Source organism: Pipistrellus kuhlii, unplaced genomic scaffold (assembly GCF_014108245.1).
Source record: "Pipistrellus kuhlii isolate mPipKuh1 unplaced genomic scaffold, mPipKuh1.p scaffold_m20_p_6, whole genome shotgun sequence".
Taxonomy (NCBI): Eukaryota; Metazoa; Chordata; class Mammalia; order Chiroptera; family Vespertilionidae; genus Pipistrellus; species Pipistrellus kuhlii.
This window is the reverse complement of record NW_023425562.1, coordinates 19,330,498-19,355,964: the sequence shown is the minus strand read 5'-3', so window position 1 is coordinate 19,355,964 and position 25,467 is coordinate 19,330,498. Positions and strand designations below refer to the sequence as shown.

The 25,467-nt window shown below is 46.5% G+C and overlaps 1 protein-coding gene across 4 annotated transcripts in view; it reads left to right on the top strand.

Moving 5' to 3' along the window:
• Nucleotides 1-25,467, top strand: part of MAPRE2 (microtubule associated protein RP/EB family member 2) — a 106,446-nt gene that overhangs the window by 61,357 nt on the left and 19,622 nt on the right. For all 4 annotated transcript variants that reach the window (XM_036418645.2, XM_036418643.2, XM_036418642.2 and 1 more), the window contains 2 exons: nt 15,593-15,738; nt 17,960-18,173. In XM_036418645.2, the coding sequence (XP_036274538.1) occupies nt 15,593-15,738; nt 17,960-18,173 (360 nt within the window). The remainder of the gene's footprint in view (nt 1-15,592; nt 15,739-17,959; nt 18,174-25,467) is intronic.

The window sequence follows — 25,467 nt, the reverse complement described above, 5'->3', positions numbered from 1 at the left end:
GTGTCCTCATTCATAATTCAGCCTGTGACTTTCCTCTTGTCTTCAGCGGTGGCGTTTAGCGGGAGAGTGCTCTCTCTCCGCTTATTTATTTATTTATGAGTTTATTTCTTTATTTATGCCTCGCATTGTTCTGGAAGGCATTTAAGGCGGCCAGGACCATGCTGTTGGGATGAAAACAAAACCAAATTCTGTTGACCAAGTGATTTACCCTTGTTATACTTCCGAATAGTCACCTTTCTGGGGTAATATATTTCCCTCAACCTTTATTTTCATTCCTCTATTTTTTTTTTTAAATCTTTATTGTTGAAAGTATTACGTACGTCCTCCCTTTTCCCCACTGACCCCTTCTAGCCTGCCCCCTCCCTCCGCCCCAGGCCTCACCACCCACTGTCTGTGCCCATGGGTTATGCATGTGTGCATACGAGCTCTTTGGTTGATCTCTTCCCACCCACCCCCACCTTCCTTCTGAAGTTCCACAGGTCTGTTCCATTTAACTCCTTGCTGCTGACATGCGGTTGTATTTTAGTAGTATGCCGTGGGAAAGCTCACAAAATAGCCTCACACATTGAGACCGACGTTTTTCCTTGTTCCACGTGGTTGGTTCTCTCCTTCTCTCTTCCTGAAGATGTGGGCTCTAGCGCTGGCAGCCCCCTTGGTGGTTTCCTCTGTTTGCTTTATTTCTATTATAGTTCATTTTTTCATTTCCAGCTAAGAGATCTCCCCCAGCTAATGCTAAAACTGACTCAGCTTTTCTCCAGCTCCTGAGAAGCTGACCTAATGTGTTCACATTTGCATTCCGTTTTCTTCAGAACGTCCTGCCTTTATGATAAATAGCATCCCATATGTTTTTAACGTGAGCATTTAAAAAAACCCTTAAAAGGAAAATGGTGTGAGAAGGTAGGACACTTGGAAACACGTTGCCGTAAATTGTAAAACAAGGATGCACTCTTAGCTCCTGTTATTGTATCCCAAGGATAGACTCTTATGAAAACTTCTTTTGAACGTTAAATCTGGGCCAGATAATCAACATGTATTTGGTTTGCATTCAACTTATAAAGTCTTGTGAAAAGCAAATTTAAGCAAAAAACAAACACAAAAAACAAATAATAAGCTGTATAAATGGAGAGAGACTATTCGTGGAAATGAATACCACATGGTGAACTGCTCACCTAGAATCTGTTTTGAAAAGCAGTCATATTTTGGGGTTTCCCTGGGTGGAATGGGGGGGGGGTGGCCTAAGCCACGTAAAATATCAGATTGGCTCTGCATAAAAATATTTCATGCTTTAGTTGAATTGTTTATAAAATGTATAGGGCTTTCGGAAGAATGAGATGTTCTGCTTGACGTTAGTATCAGACCAAACCAGTTTACTGGGTATTTTGTAAAGTATTCAAGAGGGAGAAAGGGCAGCTAAAGCAGCTTTAGCAAGATAACTGTCTTTGGAGATGGTAGCAAAGGGAGGGGACACAGAAAAGAATGGGGAAGGGCCGTGTGAGGAGTGGAAGAGACATACAGTTTCCTGTTCCTTTCCACCCCTCACCCCTGCCCTAACCAGCTTCTGGTCCATGGCCGGGTCACGACCAGCGCTTGGCCAGCCGAGCACCTGACCATCGACCCCCCACTTCCACAGGCAGGTGCAGACCACCCTCCCTCTGTGCCTCCCAGTCCCGACCCTCCCCCCACAGGCCCAGCAACCAACCAACTTCCCTGTCACTGCCTGGTTAGCAGCTCAGTTACGTCCTGAGCATTTTAGTATTTTAATGTCATTTGAATTAAACCATTTTTAGATGGAAAGTTGGGGGTTTTTTTTACTATCCTAAAAAAAGGGGAGGGTGGGGAGATCAGGATTTAATTCAATTTCAACTGTGCTTCTCCTAATTGTTTCAAGCTTTGCCTTGGGTCCAATTTCTGGTCTTTTCTTATTCCAGAAAAACTTCTGAACCTGCTGATCATGCTGTGGCCATGGTAGTCACGTGGACAGTTCTGGGTCCGGGGCGGCTCTCCTGCCCAGAGGATCGGGCTCTGGGCCACAGGGCGTGCTCTGTGGCCATCGTTGATGGCGTCTGGGCTTGTTACATAGGTTGATCCCTTCCCGCATGGTGTCTGCTGTGCCTCCTTCTCTCTGTCTGCAGAGACCTGTCAGGAGGGCAGGTCGGCGATGAAATCAGCTCGGCGGCTAAATTTAGTAGCCCTTCTCTTTGGCTCTCGGGCTGAAACCAAGTAAGGCTATTTCATCAGCATCTGTAGCTCTGGAGCTTGCCTGCTTGGCTTTACAAAGTCACAGACTGTTTGCCGCAGAAAGTTAAGTCACCTGGGCTTGTGTTGCTGCTGCTGGAGACGTGATTGTATTGTGATGCAATGTCACTTGTTTGTGATGCGTTATGCAGAGAGGTTTTTGTTTGTTTTTCTTTTAAGTTTTGGGCTGATAATTTTTCTCTGATTTTAAAACAAGTTCAGTGGGTCTCAGCATACCAACGGATTGCAGAGCCAGGGGGCGAAGGGCATGGTCAGGGGGCAGGTCCCCTCAGGGTCGCTTGCTGCAGTGGCTCCATGTGTGGGCTGGTTCCAAGGAGGGTTATTTTTTTAGCAGAATGTAGAATACGGCAACTTTTCTTTCTAAAATTACTTGTTTACATATATCTTGATGCTCTGTTGCTAAAAATAAGTTGATATTTTTGTTTTTATTGGGTGGGGTTTTTTTTGGTGCTTTTTTTTTTTTTACTTGCATTTTGTAATACCATTGGGGAAAGCGTGTATGCATTCAACCTCATTGTCAAACTGCCCCTGTACGTTTTTTTACACATGTGTGGATGACCTATCTTTGTAAGCAGTCACATCTTTATTGTCCTCACTGTCGTATTCAGTTGTGATAATCAGGTCAGTCTTATTTCACAGATTTTGGCACCCTCTGTGAGCCAGGCCTTGGGGACTCAGATAGGCCAGACCGGTCCTTGTCCTCTGAGAGCTATACAGCAGGGCACTGCCGACAAAAGGCTCCAGACTGCCCTGTGGGGAGCAAACTTTGAGCTGATGGAGGAGGGCAGGGGTGGGAACCCAGGGAGCCGTGGAAAAGGCCTTCATGGGGATTCTCTGGGAGTGGCTGGGAGCTGCCTGAGGACTTAGAGTGGCCACGGGTGGGAAACACCTCGGAAACCCTCCCTCTTGAGTGAGGGGGGTGGCGGTGCTCAGGATGGCCCATGCTGTGTGAGGTACGGCCCGAAAATGCCCGGAGCCTGTGGTCTTCTCCACGAGTTCCTGATGACCCCGTCAGATGAGGATGTGGACATCGTTTTGACTCTGTTTGGAGCAACTATGCATACATGTGGGATAGTCTCGGGAAACTATAGAATTTCTCGTTTCTTTGGGGGAAATGCCGCGAAAGAGGGCACATCATTAGAAACCTAAAGCTAATCATTGTCTTCGAGAATTCTCAGTAAGATCACAAAAACTTGATAATTGTAGGAATTTATACAAAGCACTACTCTGTTAAATCCTAACTGTTTTCCCGTAAGTGGGAAAATTCTCAGTCTTTAGGGTTCTTGGTAAGTATGTTGCTAATTTACAAACTCTTATCGTGCAATTTGTCGGGATTGGAGTTTTGTGGGGAGTTTTTTCATTCTACTTGGCTCTACTGACTTTTACCGGCTCCAACGCCCAGGATGTCCGTGGTGGTGAGTCTAGAGATGAGAACTGTTTTGCCCCGTGGGCAGGTAGGTCATGAAAGCAAGCAGAGGGCAGATATGTGAGGCGGTGGTACTGATGAGAGCGGAGGGCTTAGGACAGTGAGTAGCTCTGGAGCCCAGCATCCACTCCATCAGCTCTACTGCCTGGAACCCCATTCCATGGCCCCGGGGATCTCTGCGAGGCAGTGGAGAACAGGGCTGGGGCCTCAGGGTACAGCGTGGTTCAGACTCGTTCATCATTCCTAGTAATTCTAATCTCAGAAGCCTTAGAGTCCCTTCTCTCCTGATGTTGTCTTTGTTTTACTATAAGATGCTTGCATTGAAAGCAAATTATCTTTTTTTTTTTTAAGTCATTCACCAAGATATATAAAAACCAGTATTATAACAAGAAAAAAAAATGTATGTTTCAACATATTGTAAGTTATTTTGAATTTTTTTTCTAAAGATGTCAGGTACTTTACATAATGGCTATGTTCCCATTAAAAAATTCCTTTGCGTTTGTATTGCTGTTTTTCTTTCCCTTTCCTCCTCTTCAGTTTTAATCCTCTAGAGACTGTAGCGGGAGGAGTGTAAAAGCGGGGAGAACAGTCCTTTCCTTTTATAAGTGAGTTTGTGATTACTTACGCACCTCCTGCTTATCGGGGGAAGACTCAGGGCCTGGGCAGCCCTGGAAGCTTTTCGGCGGGGAAGCTGGAGGGCCGGGGGAACGTGCTCATGCCCCTCCTTCGTTATGGGAGGCCAGGGACCTCATTTCGTTTGTTGTTCTTGGCCTTCTGAATCTGAAACATGTATTTTGAAAATTCACATTTCATATCTGAAATAATCCTATTCAATCCTATTCTTTTTTTTCTTTTTCTTTTTTTTTAAGATTTCTTTTATTGCTCTCTAGAGAGGGAGGAAGGGAGAGGGGGAGGGAGAGAAACATCAATGTGAAAGAGAAATATTGATCGGCTGCCTCCTGCACGCCGCCCACCAGGGATCAAGCCTGAAACCCGGGCACGTGCTCTTGACTGGAATCAAGCCGCAACCCTTCAGTGCGCAGTCCAACACTGTCCACTGAGCCAAACCGGCTTCGGCCAGCCTATTCATTTTTAAAGCTCTGATTATTTTAACCATAATAAAGTAAAATACATCGTTTTATACTTGAGGGGTGTAATGATGTCATAATGTTGCAACATTTACATGTTTCTCTTTATTATTTCCATTGTGCTTCTATATATAGTATTCATTTCCATTCTTATAACAACCCTGTGCAGAAGAATAGGAGTTTTTTGTTCCTATTTTATAAAAGAGGACAAAAGCTCAAAGAAAGGGAAGATGATTTTTGTCTAGAAAAGCTTGTCTTTACCTTGTCTGGGTCCCTGGCCAAACAGCCATGCGCATTTAGTGGATGGTCAATAACTTCTTATGAAATGGAATTTAATTGAAATGCTTCTCAAATGAAGATAGGACTTGGGCCAAGAGGAGGAAGATGGAAACCTTGAGTTAAGGTACCACTTAGGTATCGATTCCATGTTCTAGCCTGTTGTTTTATGTATTCCTGAAGTCAGCATATATTTATTGAGTGCCCACAGCGTGTCAGAAGGGCTGGGATCTGGGATACAGCCATATAAAAAAATGCAGGTCAGACCCAGGGAGGACCCATTCTTTACCACCGTAGTTCTCCTTGACACATTGGTGACCAGAGCATTCAAGGTTTTTGCTCAGCTTACCCACGTACAAAGAGAAGGTGGAACAAGGCCATTGGGTAAAAGTAGACATCTCATCATCAGACAGCATGTAGCACTGATGCCTGTGCACCATCGGACAGCATGTAACACTGATGTCTGTGCACCATCAGACAGCATGTGACACTATGTTGTCTGGGCTCCATCGGACAGCATGTGACACTGATGTCTGTGCTCCATCGGACAGCGTGTGACACTGATGTCTGTGCTCCATCAGACAGCATGTGACACTGATGTCTGTGCTCCATCGGACAGCGTGTGACACTGATGTCTGTGCTCCATCGGACAGCATGTGACACTGATGTCTGTGCTCCATCGGATAGCATGTAACACTATGTTGTCTGTGCTCCATCGGACAGCATGTGACACTGATGTCTGTGCTCCATCGGACAGCATGTAACACTGTGTTGTCTGTGCTCCATCGGACAGCATGTGACACATGTCTGTGCTCCATCGGACAGCGTGTGACACTGATGTCTGTGCTCCATCGGACAGCGTGTGACACTGATGTCTGTGCTCCATCGGACAGCATGTGACACTGATGGGCACCTGTGCAGGAGAGCATCTGGAGCATTCGTAGGCCACCGGTTTCTACCCAACTAAGATGGCCAAGCCAAGTATCTCCAGGATCTGTTTTTCAGAGGAAAACGTTTTGTAGCCCTTTTTATTCTGCATTGTGTTTTTAACTGTACAGTTTATCGTCCAGGTAGGCACTATTAAAAAAAAAAAAAAAAAAAATGTCTGCCCTAGCCAGCTTGGCTCAGTGAATAAAGCATCCCAGGTTCGATTCCGGCCAAGGGCACATGCCTGTGTTGCGGGCTCGATCCCCAGTGGGGGGGCATGGAGGAGACAGCCAATCAGTGATTCTCATCGTGGATGTTTCTCTCCTTTTCCCTTCCTCAGTAAAGTTTTTTGTTTTTTTTAAAGTGTCAGAAGTCCCTTTCTGACGCTAGTCATGTGAGACTTGCATTCCTGGAAACAGAATATTGCTTGGCATCACTCTTCAGGTTGGGTTTTTCTTCCCTGTCAGCATTACGTCATCCTGCTCTCGCGGTTCCAAGGGTTTGTTCTTACCCAAGTATCAACACTCCTCGGCTTTATGACCAAGCTGTTTGACAGAGAGCAGCGTGTGAGGGGGAGGCGCGCCAGCTCGGCTTCCTGCAGCGGCTCCGCGCCCCTCCGGAGCTCCCGCGCGTGCCTTCCTCTTCCTCCGCTCTCACCGGGCGCCGAGGAGCCAGAGCGAACGAAAGCACGGACCTCGGACCTCAGTTTTCAAATGGCACGCAATTGTGTTCAAATCCACTGTCTCCAAAAACCTCCTGCCCGCTCTCTTTTTCCTTTTCACCAAAATGAAATCCCATTCTGCTTCTCTCTCTCCTGTGGCCACCCGATGGCCCGGTGCACGTTCCTCACACAAGTCCGGGCTCTTCCCGATAGAGTTGTGGCCAGGAGAGCAGCGTGTTCTGGATGAGCCTGGGCGCTAGAAAGGAAGCGATTCCTTGTGGAAACATCCTCCCTGACCTCGCCGCCTTCGTGCACAGCAGGGCAACGCCTCTGACTGCTGGGCTCCCTGTGGTTCCAGCCCTGCCTCCGGTTCTCCCACCCTCGGCCTCAATCGATCGGGGACTCCCAGCGGACAGGAGAAGACGGGACTGTCAGCGGGGCCTGGGGAGAGGCGATGAGCTGGCGGCGGGGCCTGGGGAGCAGCGGCGATGAGGGAGGAGCCCTGGGCCGCATGCCTGGGGCGGGTGACGTGGCTGAAGTTGGGCAGAGCCCTGGAGCTCCCGTCCCAGGACGGTGACCTCTGTCACACACAGCGGCCTGAGGGCGTGGGCCCGTGTAGCAGTTTGGTGTGTGTGTGTGTGTGTGTGTGTGTGTGTGTGTGCGTGTGTGTGTGTGCGCGCTGGCCAGTCCATATCATCACAAATGCTAGACCCAGAGCCGCTTCCTTCACTGAGATACCCAGAGCCTCCGTAGGGGCCTGGCGGAGAGCCCTGTCCACAGGATGATAAGGGTGATAATTCAATAGAAATCCCCTGAGAAACGAGGAAAAGTGTGTAAACCTCAGGTTTCTTACCCTTAGTCTCATTTGCCCTTAAAATAGTTATGTTATTAAAATAGGACTTTAGGCATTCTCTCTGTAGAAATAAGCATTGGCTCCCTACTACCCACCAAATTAAATTAACTTCTTTTTCTCCTGGGGGTTTTTTTTGTGGTTTTTTTTTTTAAATATATTTTATTGATTTTTTTTACAGAGAGGAAGGGAGAGGGACAGAGAGTTAGAAACATCGATGGGGGAGAAATATCGATCCGCTGCCTCCTGCACAGTCCCCTCTGGGATGTGCCCACAACCAAGGTACATGCCCTTGACCAGAATCGAACCCGGGACCTTTCAGTCCGCAGGCCAACATGCTCTCCACTGAGCCAAACCTGTCAGGGCTTCTCCTAGTTTTTAAAGTCACTTGCCTGCAACCCACCTTTCCAATATCTCTCTCCGTTACTCCCCATGGCCACCCCCCCATGGCCTACATTTTCCCAAACTCTTCTCTCACCACCCGGTCTCTCTCTTGTCTTCCCATCCCCGAGGGCCACCTGCAGTGCGCCCCCCACCACCACCACCACCACCCCCCCATTCCTCCCCATCACCTCCTGCCAGATGCAAGCTCGCCCTCCCTCTCCATTGCCAGGCCCTGCAGCCTCATCGGAGGGCAAGCTCCTTGAAGACTGACGTGACCCTGCAAGTTGACTTGATCTGTCCGACGACACTGAGTCCTCTTTCTTGGGTTTCACTGGGCGGGATTTTTGAGCTTCTGTAGTGTCGGTGTGTCTTTGCAATAGTTGAACACTTAATAGTTGTCTCGTACTTTTGTTGGTGTTCCCATGTGTGTTTCTCCTCTCCAAGCTAAATTCCCGGGTTTTTTTAAGATCGAAATCACACTCCTCAGTAAGTTTTTGTTGGTTTATTGGTTTTTCGTTGATTAATAAAGTGGCATCTTTCAAACACAGCTACAGGGAGATGGGCATTTCCTCAGCCGTGACGTATCGCCACAAAAGTGCGACAGGAAGTCTCATTTGTGGCTCCTACTCAAGCTTTTCTGAAATAGACCTTCCTTTTTTACAGTCAGTCATGTAACTCCGGCACTTCCAAAAAATTATTTGCCCATCAGAGGAGGTAACACAAACAACTGTGTGAAAAGACATGAGCGCCCACACAGAGCTGTTCAGCTTTCTAGAACTTTCCATTCTGATGACCCTCCTAAGAAAACGGCCTCTTAAGATGGGTTTCCTATGTACCATTCTAACTTGTGTTTTATTTGTAATAAGAAGGCGCTTTGTGCCTCCTTTCCTTCCCTCTCTGGAATGCCAGACGCTAACTTTAGCTTTGCTCTCGGCTTCCGCTCTGGGACCTCTCGCTGCCAGTTTAGGTATCAGGCTCCTGGGAGCCAGTGACATTTTGTTCTGCCTCGCGTTCCTGCCTGCACTCCAAGTCCTCCCTCCCCACTCCCTCATCCTCAGTCCCTGCACTCCACTCCTCCCCCTCTTCCGTCCTCCATCCTTCCTGCACTCCAACTCCTCCCCCTCTTCCATCCTCCATCCTGCCTGCACTCCATTCCTCTCCCCTCCATTGAGTGGAGGCCTAGGCCAGTCAGGGTGTATGGAAAGTTTGGCTTCCTTTATTGCCAGGGAAACCCAAGCCTCAACTGTTCTCTGTGGCTGCAGCCATCTTGGTTGAGGTTAATTTGCATACTCACTCTGATTGGCTGGTGGGTATAGCAGAGTGATGGTTAATTTGCATATTACTCTTTTATTAGGTGGTATAGTCTAGCTATTTCTCTGAAATTGGCTTTTTAATAAAACTAGTGATGCCTAAATATTAATCAAGGGTTATTGGTATGCAGACCTTCACTCTGTTGAAAATTCCTTTTGAAAGATAAAGGAAAATATTCTTCATTCTTCCTTGATTTTTTTGATGAAGAAGCACTTTAACTCAGCACATTGATCTTAATATTTGATAATTTATGACAGATCTCATTTTTTAACATTGCTTTGCAATGTCTTTTTTTTCATTTTTAATTTTTTTTTGTTAACCCTCACCCAAGGATGTTTTTCCTATTGATTTCTAGAAAGAATGGAAGGGAGGGAGAGAGACAGAGAGAAACATCGATTGGTTGTCTCCAGCATGCACCCCAACCGGGGTCAGGGTTCCAGCCTGCAAACAAGGTGCATGCCCTTGACCGAAATCAAACCCGAGACCCGTCAGTCCATGGGCCAACACTCTGTCCACTGAGCCAAACATGCTAAGGCTGCAATCTTCTTAATAAAAATCTGAAAGACAACTTTTTTCTAAAAAGTATTCTTGCTTCTTTTTAAAAAATGTTTTTATTGATTTTTGAGAGAGAGGAAGGGAGAAGGAGAGAGAAACATCAGTTGGTTGCCTCTCATATGCACCCCATAACCTGGGCACATGCCTGCCCGGAATTCAAACCGGTGACCCCTTGGTGCATGGGCAACGCTCAACCGACTGAGCCTCCCGGCCAGGAAGCCTTGGTTCTTGAAGGCGGGTTGTGACAGGATGTTTGCAGCAGCCTCCTGAGATTCTTAAGAAGGTTTCCTGTCACATGGAACAGTAAGAACCTGAGGGCACATACCGGATGGAGCCGGATGGACACGCAGTCCTGTGTGTGACAGGCCTTTTACTGGATCTGTTGATACTCACACAAGCACATCTGCCTGAGAAATGGTTTCTGGCTGATTCACTTCTCTGTGAAAGAAGGGAGATGTGGCCTTTGAGGACCTCAAAGTGGCCTTTGAGGACCTGCTGTGTGTGTGTATGTATGTCGGAGGGGGGGGGAGGGGTCAGCACTCTGCCCAGCTCGCGTAGGCCTCCTGTCTGTCCATGGGCGTGACATCCTCCTGCTGGTCGTCACTCCGTCCCTCTGCATGGAACCAGCTTGAAATCGCTTGTCCGTGGGATCTGTGGAAAATCTGAACTAAAAGTTTCTGCCTTCACTCCAAGCCGTGTGGGAGCAGCAGGGAGCTCAGAGGAGGGCCCTGGGACTTGCAGGCGGGCGCCCAGTGGAGACGGGGTCTCTGACCGAGGGGAGTGAGGCCGTGGTGCCGGGCTACCGGCTGCCGCCCGTACCAGGGCCGAGAGCCGCCTGTGCAGCAGCAGGGCTTTTGTTGGATTAGAAAAATGCAGTTGAACTTGGGGATTTTCTGTTCCTTTAAAGCATTCACGTTTCAGAGCATCATTTCACAGCGGCCGTCAGCTCTCCAGGCCTGTGCAGAGCAGGCAGAGCGGCGGCCGGTGGGGAAGAGGCCCCTCCGTTTTGCAGTCTCACCCTCCTCGGAAGGAAGCCCTGGCTCCCCAGAGGGGGTACGGCCACGGCGAGAGGTGTGGGCCTTGGCGACGTGACAGATGCTTTTCTGCAGGAAGATCCGTTCAAGGAAAGACAGGGCTGAGAGCGGAAAGAGCTGGCATGATTTTGTGATGAATACGAAAGCTGTTTACTATTCAGCTAAATTCTACCGTGAAAGGTTATTCTAAAGTGAAAGTGATTTAATATTCACCTACTGGAGAGGAAGAAAAGGTGGTTGTGTTGCCGAGTAGATACACGCCCAGAGCTCAAAGGGCATGCGTGGGAGATGGCATCCCCTGACCTGCAGTCCGGGAGGGCGTCCGTGGGCGGCGCCCCTGGGAGCGTGTGCAGACGCGCACTCGTGTCTCTCACGGCGACTGTGACAGAGACGGCCGTGGCCGGGGGCAGGAGCACTGGCAGAAAGAAGTCTTAGTCATATGAGGATGAAGCATTATCTCCAAATTAGCAGAAATGCCCGGTATCCCTTCCAAGGGACGTTGAGAATTAGAGAGTGGGCTAATTTTAGAGCTGGGAGGTCTGTGCAGCCTGACGTTTTGCAGATGGGAAGACTGACTGCTGGCCTAGAAGAGTGTGATGACAGGTCACGGTTCATTCGAGATGAGGAAGGCTTAGCTCCGAGGAGCAGCAGCCGCGCCCGGTCCCTCCCCGCCCCCTCCCTGTCCGCGCCGGTGGTAAACTGAGAGACTGGCTATTGCAAAGCGGCTAGATCTCACCGTGCAGATGTGTCCGCACAGGAAGGTGGGCGCTGGTTTCTTCTGACCCTTCTTCATCAGCACCACGTAAGACGGCAGAGTTGGGACCAAGTCCCTCAGTGATAGAGGCATTTCTGTAGAATAGCTTCTTGGCCTGTGAAAACTTCAGGTGGGCGATGTGAGGAGCTGTGGCAGGAACTGATATAGCTTGATGCCTTCTTCAAAGATTGCATCGTATTTCAAGGAAAGCGCTCTGAGATTTTGATAGTCGTTATATTTCTATGTGTGTGTGTGTGTAAATATGTATAGGAGGAGAGGGAGGGCAGGAGAGAGGTAAAATGTTTATTATATGTATAATATATATATGCATTATATACTGTACATGTATAAAGAAGTTATTAAAAGTATATATTAATACGTAAAATCATAACATTGGCAGCTCTTCAGAATGCTAAATATAGAGCTAGCATATTCCACTCCCAGGTGTGTCCCAAGAGAACTAAAAACTTATGTCCATGCAAAATTTTGTCCACAAGTCTTCATAGCAGCACGAATGGACAGCAAAACGTGTATAGTCGTAATATTCAATAATAACAGTAGAGTATTACTCAACCGTAAAAAGGAGTATGAGCTTCAGGTAGGCCACCACATGGATGCACCTTGAAAGATTTTTGCTAAGTGAGAGAAACCACACACAGGCCACCTATTTCATTATTTCATTTATATTAAATATCAAAATTAGGCGAATTCATAGAGACAGAAAATGGATTAGTGGTTACAAGAGCTTTGGGGGAGGAGAGGAGAGAGAGTTGCTGTTAATAGGTATGGCATTTCTTTTGGGGGTAATTAAAATCTTCGGATGGATGCACAATTCTGAGACTACATTAAAAACCATGAAATGTACTTTAAAAGGTTGAACTTTATGGTGTGTGCATTATATATATATATCTTAGTAAAGTTCTGTTATTAAGTAGTAATGATAAATTTTTTTAAAAAAAATTTTGATTTTCTATATGCCATGAATAACAAATTTAAAAAATATGGAAAGGATAACTGCAGGATAAAATTAAAGAAAATTTTTAGGAGGAAAGGGGAAATTATTCTACAGATAGTAGTGCGTTTTAAATCTAGAAAGAGACCTAAATGCATGTATTTGGAAAGTAATATTATATTTAGCAAAGATGCTGTTTTCCCTCAGTGGGGAAAGTATAGGTCATCTGTGAAATAATGGTGTTCAGCACTTAGCTACCCTTATCAGTTGACTTTTGGGTTGCAACTAGAAGAAAACAGTCCTGGCGAGCCTGAGCAGAACACGCCTCATACAGGGTGGGGAGCGTGCGGCCGCCGCTGCCTGTGGCGTCATGGGTCCGGCCCTGCCAGGGCCTTCGGGGTGAGCTCACTGAATGCCTGGCCTAACATCCAGGCTGATGTTTGAGTGGAGAAGTTTGTGTGGCCCTGGGCTCACATTATCGGTATCTACACGGCCCTGTAGGAAGAAAGGTCCCCCACCCCTGATCTAAAGGAAGGATATTGGGCAGCGGCATCCGTGGGAAACCAAACTCAGAAAATGGCAGCGACCAAACGATGCTCAGGAGCCGGGAACGGCCCACTGGGGCCCTGGACACGTGGTGAGGCTATTCCACTTCTCTGGACCCGCCGCTGCCACCCGGACTGCGTTCTCAGGTGCCTGTGTGTTCCTGCCGCCCCCTCCGGCCTGAGACCCAGCGAGCGCCCAGTGCAGAGCCCGGTGCTGGGCCTGCGTGTTTACCGCGGGGGGGGGGGGGGGGGGGGGGGGGATGGAGGGGGGCGGTGTCTGCCCACTCGTGCTCCTAGAGGAGGAGGTGGGGCCCTGGAGCATCAACTCAGGTGGGAAGGTGCCCAGATGCTGGAGAGCCCGATTTCCGCTCACACGTGGGTCAGCATGGCTAGAAGCGCCCTGTATCTGTCAGAGACCAAAATAAACTCCACGTGGTTCAGAATGTCAGCGTAAAGCCTGAGACCATAAACGTATTTGAAAAGCCGAAGCTGGTTTGGCTCAGTGGATAGAGTGTCGGTCTGCGGCGAACTGAAAAGTCCCAGGTTCAGTTCTGGTCAAGGGCATGTACCTTGGTTGCGGGCACAGCCCCGGTAGGGGATGTGCAAGAGGCAGCTGATCGATGTTTCTAGCTCTCTATCCTTCTCCCTTCCTCTCTGTGGAAAATCAACATATATATATATATATATATATATATATATATATATATATATATATATATATATTTAAGTATTTGAAGAAAAGGCATGTGAATATTTATGTAATCTTGGTTTGGGAAAATTGCTAAGCATGTTGTAAAAATTAGAAAGCCATTAAAAAGGTTAGTAAAGAACATTATATGACTCAGGAAGGGAATCATGGTCTGTTACATTTTTTTAAAAAAAATAGTACATACCAGAGCATAAACAGTGGTTTTCTCTGGCTCCCTCTTCTAAGTTTATTGTTGTTTTTCTCAAGAGCTATTTTTACATTTTCTAGTAAGTGATTTGGTGGATTCTTACAAAGAATCTGGCCCTGCATAGGTAAAATTTGTGCTAAACTCTACAAAAGTGAAAAATGTTGAAAGAGTAAGCAATGAGACTGTGTATTTAGACACCTCCATTTTTTTAAAAATAATGTGAAGGTGGCTTTTGGAATTCACCCCCCCTGGTGGCACTTCAGGAGAGAGAACTGAATGGCTGAATGGTGAGCACGCCCACGGTCAGGGTGTTTCTCGTACCTTCCCTGGTGTTTTTGTTTGGCTTGTACTGTCTCGTCTTGTTTTAGAGAGAACCCATCTGCTTGACTAGAGATGGATCTGTCAGTGTAGGGTGCCGGTATCTAAGAGGAGGCATTCCGGATGTAAGGACTGCCTGTTGCTCATCACTGCATGCTCTTCCCCGTGAGGGAGTTGGCCCGCCATTTCCTGTCTGGCAGCCCTTAGCCTAAGCCCTGGTGTTGCTCTTCCCTCTCCCCATGGATCCCTGTCCCAGTAAAGGATGCTCAGCATCCCTCTGACACGGGACACCCATGGGTTCCTCAGGTAAAGGCGAGTCGCCTGAGGACGGAAGGCTTCACTCAGAACCCTGACACACAGGTGAAAGGAGCCTTCGTGTTCCGGAAAGGCCCATCCTCGACGCCCTCACACTTGACCATAAAGAATATCTGAGAGCGTCTGCCTGCGGACTGAAAGGTCTCAGGTTTGATTCCGGTCAAGGGCATGTACCTTGGTTGCGGGCACATCCCCAGGAGGGGGTGTGCAAGAGGCAGCTGATCGATGTTTCTCTTTCATCGATGTTTCTAACTCTCTATCCCTCTCTCTTCCTCTCTGTAAAAAAAATCAATAAAATATATTTTTAAAAAAAGAATATCTGAATCAGTCAACATAGCCTGGCAGGGATTTTCTAATTGACATTGTCATGATCTGAAGTTCATTTTAGAAAACGAGAGACTTCCAGGTAAACCTTTTCTCTATGACCATCGCCTGGGGCTCTGCGCGTTTCTGTGGCTTTCACTCCCGGTCAGAGCAGCGTGACGCGGGGCCTCGGCGGGCTGCAGAGTCGCCCTCCTCCGTGGCCCGGGGGACCTCCGTGGCCGGGACCGGACGGGGCGGGTCTGCCCCTGCTCCCGTTTGTGGGGCGGGGTGTGGGGGGGGGCTAGTTAGCATCTCACCTGCCCCCTGTTGTGAAACAGCATGAGCTGCTTGGCCTGTGTGTCTCCTGAGCCACCATTCCACCAGCACTGCAGGCGTTGCCGCCTGTGAAAGTGGCTGCTGTTTAGCTTACGTTGATGTGTTGTGATGACGTGGCCCTGGATGAAAGAAACCACAGCTAAGCAGAGCTGTCTGACCCCGTTTCTGGACAGGAGGGTCTGAGGGTGTGCTCACTGTCCACGCCCCCTGGCGACGCTGTAGGCACCGGGCACCGTCCCTTCCCGCCCACACCCAGGCCGGGGGCCAGGAGGGTCTGGGTGGCAGGAGGGGCCCACAGGGCCGGGAGGCTGCGGGAGAGGACAGCCCCTCCCCTCCCGCCCAGCGCCCCCAGCGGCTCCGGGACGGGTGGCAAGACTCACGCCCGCGCCTTTCTCGTCTCCCCAGGAGCGGCCTACTGCCAGTTCATGGACATGCTCTTCCCCGGCTGCATCAGTCTGAAGAAGGTGAAGTTCCAGGCGAAGCTGGAGCACGAGTACATTCACAACTTCAAGCTCCTGCAGGCGTCCTTCAAGCGGATGAATGTGGATAAGGTAGGAGACTCCGGGCTGCCTCCGTCCAGTGCACCTTCTTTCCTTAACGTGGACTTGGTGGGAAATGGACAGTGGATGTCAATGGGACAGATCTGACTCTCTTAGCAGGAGGTTGGGGTCTGTGCAGCGCATAGGGCATCCACCCTAGCTTCCCGTATTTGTAGGTTTTTATTTAATGTAGCCATTAGACCGAAAACCCTCGTAGACACTGCGTTAGCGCTGCAAATAACAGGTGCTTATGTTTGCCAGGTGCCACCGCAGTTCTTCGTGTATTCTGTTCCTTTGGAGAACCAGTGGTTACCGTGGGAGCAGCGTGGGCTGAGCAAAGGATACTTCAAGTCTCTGAGTCTCAGTTTACCCATCTACAAAATAGGACTGAAACCCCGTTCCCTGTGGTTACTAGTGTACCGGTTAACAATGCGGATTTTTTTATAATACCTGTAGTTACACGTTGATATACGTGCGATTTGATACGTATGCTATTTTATTGTATGACAGCAAGCTTCAAAACTTGATATGTCGAATTTTCTGAAGATGTTAACATCATAGATATTTTTACACTTAAAAATGTCAAATTTCGTGCCCAAAAAAAGAGCATTTGCAGGAAGTTTTAATTCATTACTTTGAAGAAAAGTGCTGCTGAATACTTTGGGAAGCTTACGGTGAACATGCTCCATCTCAGGATACTTGTGAACGCTGGCTTAAACGCTTTCAAAGTGATGATTTCCATGTGAAAGACAGAGACGTCCGGGTCAACAGAAAAAGTTTGAAGACCAACAATTACAAGCATTATTGGATGAAGATGCGTGTCAAACTCAAAACATCTTGCAGAAAGATTCAACGTTGCTCAGCAAACAATTTCCGATCGTTTACAAGAAATGGAAAAGATTTTAAAGGAAGGAAAATGGGTGCCACGTCAACTGAACAAAAGACAAATGGAAAACGGAAAAGTCATCAGTAAAATGTTGCTCAACAGCACGAAAGAAAGTCTTTTTTTGCATCAAGTTGTGACTGGCGATGAAAAGTGGATTTATTTTGAGAATCCCAAATGCACAAAATCATGGGTTGATTCAGGTCAACCATCAACATCAACTGCAAGGCCAAGTGGCTTCGGAAAGAAGACAATGCTCTGTGGTGGGATCAGGAAGGTGTGGTATATAATGAGCTTCTAAAACCAGGTGAAACCATTAATACTGGTTGCTACCAACAATAAATAATCAATTTGAACCATGCTTTGATCGTGAAATGACCAGAATGTTCCAGAAGACACAGCAAAGTAATTTTGCTTCATGATAATGCACCATCACACACTTTAAAGCCAGTTAAAGACACGTTAAAAGATCTTGCCTGGGCCGAAACCAGTTTGGCTCAGTGGTAGAGCGTCGGTCTGCAGACTGAAAGGTCCCGGGTTTGATTCCGGTCAAGGGCATGTACCTGGGTTGCGGGCACATCCCCAGTAGGGGGTGTGCAAGAGGCAGCTGGTCAATGTTTCTCTCTCATCGACGTTTCTAGCTCTCTATCCCTCTCTCCTCCTCTCTGTAAAAAAATCAAAATATATTTAAAAAAAAGAAAAAAAGATCTTGCCTGGGAAGTATTAACCCACCTGTTCAGATTACCACTTGTTCAGATCGATGGCACTTTCTGAGCAGCACTTCAAGACATAAGAAGTGGAAAATTGAGTCTCTGAATGGTTTGCCTCAAAACAAGAAAAGTTCTATTGGGACGATATCCACAAATTACCCTAAAGATGGGGAAAATGTGTAGCTAGCGATGGACATTACTTTGAATAAAGCACTTTTGATGTTTCTCTTGAAATTAAGATGTTTTCTTTAATTACAAAATCCGCATTATTAACCAGTTCACCTGGTATATGACGTTCCAGTGAGGAAACGTGTGGAAATGTCCAGCATGGTATACACATGCAGATTCTCCAACTCCGCCCATAAATTCTCCTTTTCTCTCCTTTGGATTTTTAAATTTTGTCCCAGAGAGATGCAAATGGAGGTAGACTGGATCCCCACCCTCACTCCCCCATCCCCGCCCATAGAAGGACCGTTGCTGAAGTCCATGCAGTCTGTGCCTTTCCTCCACTCACATACTGAGAAGCCGGGGGAGAGCCCGTGGTGTGGGTGGCAGACACCGGGAACGGTTGGCGGAGGGGCCGCTGCGCTGACCCACCGCCCGCGCCCGGGCTGGGACTCAGCGTGGCCTCCTGTTGCAGGTGATCCCGGTGGAGAAGCTCGTGAAGGGGCGCTTCCAGGACAACCTGGACTTCATCCAGTGGTTCAAGAAGTTCTACGACGCCAACTACGACGGCAAGGAGTACGACCCCGTCGAGGCGCGGCAAGGGCAGGACGCCATCCCGCCCCCCGACCCCGGCGAGCAGATCTTCAACCTGCCCAAGAAGTCGCACCACGCCAACTCCCCCACCGCAGGTGAGCCGCGGCCGTCTTACCGCTCCGTCCACCTGGGCCTGGGAATACTTGACTCGTTTCACAGTGGGTTTCTCTCCCCCCAGATATTTCCTTAGATTAAAGTTAACTCGCACGTCCTGACTCTGAGACGTTAGGAGTGGTAAGCGGAGGCTCCCGGGCATCTTGGGGCAGAGGGACTGGATTAGCACGGGACGTGACCGGTGATCCGAGTGCTGATAATTCAGAAGGGACTGTCTGCAGTGGCAAGAAAACGTCTCTTCCGTCGTACGGACGGCTGATAGAGGTTGTCTCCTGTGTCTTACATGGTGGCGCTCCACCCACATGGTGCACTCTGTGTTGTGAGCACGTGCTGGATTTTTCTGCCGTCTCAGTACAGATGCAGGATGTTCTGTGGGTTCAGTGAAGCCATGGAGCCCGGTGGTGGCCGGGTGATTGACCTGGGCTGTACAGGTGTGTGCGTGTGGCTGGGTGGCTCACCTGGACGACTGACCTGGGCTGTACAGGTGTGTGCGTGTGGCTGGGTGACTGACCTGGGCTGTACAGGTGTGTGCGTGTGGCTTGGTGACTGACCTGGGCTGTACAGGTTGTGCGTATGGCTGGGTGGCTCACCTGGGCTGTACAGGTGTGTGCATGTGGCTGGGTGACTGACCTGGGCTGTACAGGTTGTGCGTATGGCTGGGTGGCTCACCTGGGCTGTACAGGTGTGTGCATGTGGCTGGGTGACTGACCTGGGCTGTACAGGTGTGTGCGTGTGGCTGAGTGACTGACCTGGGCTGTACAGGTGTGTGTGTGTGGCTGGGTGGCTCACCTGGGCTGTACAGGTGTGTGCGTGTGGCTGGGTGACTGACCTGGGCTGTACAGGTGTGTGCGTGTGGCTGGGTGGCTCACCTGGGCTGCTGGCCTGGGCTGTACAGGCGTTGGCGTGAGCAGAGGCCGTCAAGCAGGAGTGGACGACTGCCTGGCAGGTTTTACTCGCTCTGCGTGAGGAGGAATTGCGCCTGGAATTGCTTTTGGTCTGTTAACAAGGAGCATGTATTAAAATACACGTTTTCATCGTGATAGATACCTGCCCAAAGCATATGCCGTCCTGAGCCGTGATGTTTGTAAATCACCGCTGTGAGCCATATCTGCAACTTGCGGTGGCCGTTGGGGGACCGGTTTTTATGCTAAGCACTTAACTACACTTAAAAGAAAATTGGAGGGTGCGGTTCCTATGGCAATCACAACTTAGACACATTGCAAATTCACGTGTATTGATGTATTTAAATCAAATTCCCATGCACAAATACAGCGTGAAGGATTTAGAGTTGCTATGGAAGTTGTGTCTAAGTTTCCTCTTTTCCTCAGGGATGTCAGATTTCCAGACTTAAAATCAGATTAACAGAAATACTAGAAAAATGGTTTCAAAAAAAGAAGCAACCTGAGAATAAGAATAGAATGAAGTATTTGAACAATCAGAATTAAATTTGTAAATGTATATTTAAACAAATACCACTTTTTCAAAAACTGTATCGAATACTTGAATACTTTTATTCTCAATTATCGCTAGCTAGAGGCCCGGTGTATGAAATTCTTACACTCGGGGGTCCCTCAGCCCAGCCTCTCTCACAGTCTGAGAACCCTTGTGGGATGTTTGACTGATGGCAGCTGGGCCTAAACTGGCAATAAGACATCCCTAGCACTGCAGTAGAGGCGGAGTGGCTCCTGCTACCACCATTGTGCTCACCAGCCTTGAGCCCAGCTTCTGGCTGAGCGGCGCTCCCCCTGTGGGAGCACATGGACTACCAGGGGCAGCTCCTGCATTGGGCATCTGCCCCCTGATGGTCAGTGTGCGTAATAGCAACCGGTCATTTTGCTGTTCGGTCGATTTGCATATTAGCCTTTTACTATTGTATATAGGATTCGGGGTTCCCTGCGGCTGTTCATACAACCTGAACAAGGTGATCAAGTTTACTCATTTGTTCAGCATTGTCTGGGCATCACTGAGCACCTGTAATTGAAGTGAGCTTCGCCTGTCACCCGCTATGGGGAAAGAAGAGTTGCTTTCATTTTCCCAAAAATTTTTTGTTTGTTTGTTTGTTTAGGAAAGGCTATGAAATGTAGCAGTTTATAGTGGATTTTGTGCTTGTTTTGATCTTGACTTTACGACCCAAAATATGGTCTTTCTTGGTCAACATGCCACAAATTCTTGAAGATAGGTATTCTGCGGTCGCCTGGTATTTTAGGAACATCAGTAGTAGATGGTGTCAGAAAGAGCAGGCCGTAGGTGGTGTGACTCACATCCTCTGTGTTCCCTCGTCTGTTTGTCGCCGTCTGGTTCTGACAACTGCTGCCAAGAGGCTATGAGCACCGAATGTGGCGCTGCCTGTCCTCCCTCACTGCTCTCCGTGTCTCCTGAACAGGAGGCCGTGTTATTAGTTGCACACATGCTTGTGACAATCAAGTCATCCTGATGAACTGACCTTTGTGCCTTCTTGTGACCCTCGTTAACTTTGATGATACCTTTGTCTTCAAGTTTATTTTATCCGGTTCAACAGAGCCACTCCAGCTTTCTTATGCTCAGTGTCCCTATGGTATATCTTTCTCCCTGACAAGCTAATTCTGTTTTTATTATTTAAAGTATTTTTCTTGTAAGCAGCATTCAATTGTGTCTGGCATTTTTTTTAAATTAATTCTCGTCATCTCTGGACATTTGAGCATCCAGTCCATTTCAGCTAAATGTTTTTGGTTGGGTTTAGATCTGCCATATTATCACTTGTTTTCTGTTTTTCTGTTTCTCCATTCCTGTTGTCTTCTGGATTTTTAAAACATTTTTAGCACTCCATCCTTATTTATCTTTTGTCTTTTTAACTATATCTCTTTGCATTAAAAGTTTTAATGGTTCTCCTAAGAATTACAGTATGTATATATTCTTATTTTTTCACAGTGTACTTAAAATTAATATTCTGCTTCATGTAAAAATGTGGAACCCTGGCCACCATCCTCCCCATCCTTTGTTATAATTGGCATCTATATTACATCTACATATGTTATAAGCCCCTGAAGAAAGTGTTAAAACCTTTGTTTTAAATCAACACTGTTCAATACAGTGGCTTTTGACCACTCTAGATGTGCTTATTCTTCATTGAAACACGCTGTCTGTGTAAAATGCATGCTCGCTTTAGAAGACTTAGTGTGAAAAAATAAAACAACTAATAATTTTTATGTTGATTACATATAGAAATTATAGTTGGTATATATTTTGCATATTTTAAAATTAGTATCTTTTTTTAATATATTTTATTGATTTTTTACAGAGAGGAAGAGAGAGGGATAGAGAGTTAGAAACATGATGAGAGAGAAACATCGATCAGCTGCCTCTTGCACACCCCCTATTGGGGAAGTGCCCGCAACCAAGGTACATGCCCTTGTCCAGAATCTAACCCGGGACCTTTCAATCCACAGTCCACTGAGCCAAACCGGTTTCGTCTAAAATTAGTATCTTAAAAATTTTTAATGTTGTTACCAGAACTTTTTAAAATACTTAACATGGTTTATATGAAGCAGTGGTGCTTTATACAGTCATGTATATATATTTTTTTAAATTAAGAGAAGAATGATTTATTTATTTTTTTTAATATTTTTATCATTTCCAATGTTCTTCATTCCTGAACATCTGAGTTTCCTGCTTATTTCATTTCTCCTCAGACTGGAGAATTTTCTTTAGCATTTCTTATAGAACAGGTCCAGTGACAATAAATTCTTTAAGTTTCTTTTTTCTGTAAATATCTTTATTTCACCTTCATTCTTAAAGAATATTTCCCCAGACAGAGAACACAGACTAGTCTTTCTCTTTCTTTAAGCATTGTAAAGCTGTTGCTCATTGTCTGTGGCCTCCAGAGATAAGAAGTGCATATTCATTCTAATCCTTCTTCTCCTTATATAACATGTTGTTTTGCTCTAAAGTCAAGTTTCTCTATCTTTGGCTCCCGGTAGTATGGCTGGGATGTGCCTAATCATGGTTTTCTTTGAATTTATCTAGCTTTGGAGTTATTAAACATCTTAAATCTGCAAGTTTATGACTCTTACTATATTTGGTAGGTTTTTCAGGCATTATTTTTTCAAATGTTCTTTTTAGCTCCACACTCTCTATCTTATCCTTTTAGGGCTCCTTTTATCTGTATGTTAGAGCCTTTGAAATTATCCTACAGATCCCTGAGGATATATTCTCTCTCTCCCTTTCTTTCTTCTCTCTCTCTCTGTTTCTCTCTCTCTCTTTCTCTTTTTAAACTTTAGTTTTCAATTATAGTTTACATTCAGTATTGTTTTTTATTCATTTCTGGTACAGCTTAGGGGTTAAACAGACATGTACTTTATGTTTTCTCCCCAATATTTTCAGTACCCCCTGGCACCACACATAGTTATTACCATACTAGTGGCCCAGTTTACGGATTCATGCACATTGAAAGGAAATTAATTAGAACAAATATTTTAATAACATTATTTGCCCTTTATTTTTTTATTTTATTTTATTATTTTTTTAATAAATTTTTATTGTTCATATTATTACAAATGTCCCTTCCCCCCCCCCCCATTGCTCTCCTCCACCAGGTTCCCAACCCACCCTCTGCCCTTTCCCCACCCCCCATTGTCCTCATCCATAGGTGCACAGTTTATGTTCAGTTTCTTCCCACATCCCCCTCTTCCCTTTTCCCCAAGAATCATCAGTTCACTCCCCTTCCATACCTCTGATTCTATTATATTCAACAGTTAATACTGTTCATCAGATTTTTTTTTAAATTTCCTTGGTTTTTAGATTCACTTGTTGATAGTATTTGTTGTTCATAATTTTTATATTTATTTACTTTCTCTTCTGAAAGAACCCCCTTCAGCAATTCATATAATTCTGGTTTGGTGGTGATGAACTCCTTTAGCTTTTTTTTATTAGTGAAGCTCTTTATCTGGCCTTCGATTCTGAGTGATAGCTTTGCTGGATAGATTATCTTTGGCTGTAGGTTCTTACTATTCATCACCTTGAAGATTTCTTGCCATTCCCTTCTGGCCTGCATGGTTTCTGTTGAGAAATCAGCTGACAATCGTATAGGTGCTCCTTTATAGGTAACTACCTGCTTTGCTCTTGCTGCTTTTAATATTCTCTCTTTGTCTTTTGCTCTTGGAATTTTAATTATGATTTGTCTTGGTGTGGTCCTCTTTGGATTCCTTTTGTTTGGAGTTCTGTGCGCTTCCTGGACTTGTAAGTCTAATTCTTTCACTGGGTTGGGGAAGTTTTCTGTCACTATTTCTTTCAGTATGTTTTTGTTATTTTTTTTTTTTATTTTTTTTTTATTTTAATAAGTTTTTATTGTTCATATTATTACAAATGTTCCTTTCCCCCCACCCACCATTGCTCTCCTCCACCAGGTTCCCATCCCACCCTCTGCCCTTTCCCCTCTCCCCATTGTCCTCATCCATAGGTGCACAGTTTATGTTCAGTCTCTTCCCACGCCCCCCTCTCCCCTTTACCCCAAGAATCGTCAGTTCACTCCCCTTCCATACCTCTGATTCTATTATATTCAACAGTTAATATTGTTCATCAGATTTTTTTAATTTCCTTGGTTTTTAGATTCACTTGTTGATAGTTATGTATTTGTTGTTCATAATTTTTATCTTTGTTTACTTTCTCTTCTGAAAGAACCCCCTTCAGCAATTCATATAATTCTGGTTTGGTGGTGATGAACTCCTTTAGCTTTTTTTTATTAGTGAAGCTCTTTATCTGGCCTTCGATTCTGAGTGATAGCTTTGCTGGGTAGATTATTTTTGGCTGTAGGTTCTTGCTATTCATCACCTTGAATATTTCTTGCCATTCCCTTCTGGCCTGCATGGTTTCTGTTGAGAAGTCAGCTGACAATCGTATAGGTGCTCCTTTGTAGGTTACTACCTTCTTTGCTCTTGCTTCTTTTAATATTCTCTCTTTGTCTTTTGCTCTTGGAATTTTAATAATGATGTGTCTCGGTGTGGTCCTCTTTGGATTCCTTTTGTTTGGAGTTCTGTGCGCTTCCTGGACTTGTAAGTCTAATTCTTTCACCAGGTAGGGGAAGTTTTCTGTCACTATTTCTTTCAGTATGTTTTCCATATCTTGCTCTCTCTCATCTTCTGGGACCCCCATAATTCTGATGTTGGTTCGCTTGAAGTTGTCCCAGAGGTTTCTTACATTATCTTCAATTTTCTGGATTCTCTTGCCTTCTAGCTTCTGTGGAGGAGTGTCTTCTGGCTCTTTATGTTCCAAATCTTTGACTTGATTCTTGCGATCTTCCCTTCTGTTTTTAGGACTCAGTAAAATATTTTTTATTTCAGACAATGTATTCTTTATTTCTTGTTGATCCCTTATCATTTCTTGTTGACTCCTTATTAATTCTAGTTGATCTCTTTTCATATCCTCGTAGCCCTTATCCATCTTTTCTAAGAAATTCTTGAAAAAACTTATAAGCGTAGATTTGAACTCTATATCCAGACGCTTTTTGTCCTCCATTTCTTTCGTTTGTGATCTATTTTGTTGTCGCATTTCGCAGTTACAGATGGGACGGGGTTTCAGGGTGGAGCCTGCAGCTTTGGCTTCTGTCAGCCCCGCCCTATGCGGGTCCTTCAGTGCTCGCTGCTGCCGGCGCCTCTGAGAGAAAGGTGCCCTCGATTTTCGCCTGCTGCCAAACAGTCTATGCTCTCCCCCAATGAGCCCGGTATTGGGGTTCAGTTCAGTTGGAAGTGGAGTTGGAGGTGGTGTTCAGAGCAGTCTGGAGCCCCAGTCTCCTTCCTGTCAGGGCAATCTCGCGGCACAGCCGACCATCCCTTCTCTGCGCGCAATGTGCGCGCCTCCAGGACCTCCTTTCGCCTCTCCCCGGGGTTCCGCCTTACAGCCCGGCTCCCTATGGCTGAGCCTGAGTCCCCGGGGTCTGGCCCAGAACCGGGGTTCAGAGCAGTTGGGGGCCCAGCACAGTCGGAGCTTTTCTCTCCTTTCCGCTCAGGAACGCCCGCCAGGCACTCGGCCTCCCTCCTCTCCGGCTCCGTCCTCTCCGCGCGCCACGTCTCCGTACCTTGGGCTTTTCCAGCTCCTCCGCGCCTCCTTCTGGTTTTCTCCTTGCTTCTCGCTGTAGAATTTCCAGTCAGTCAACCTTCCTGTAGTTCTGGGCAATGTCCGTTTTATATTTTAGTTGTATTTTATTGAAATTGTTGTGTGCGGCTGCGGCTAGGTGTTCACCTGGGCGCAGCCATCTTGGATCTCAGTATGTTTTTGATATCTTGCTCTCTCTCATCTTCTGGG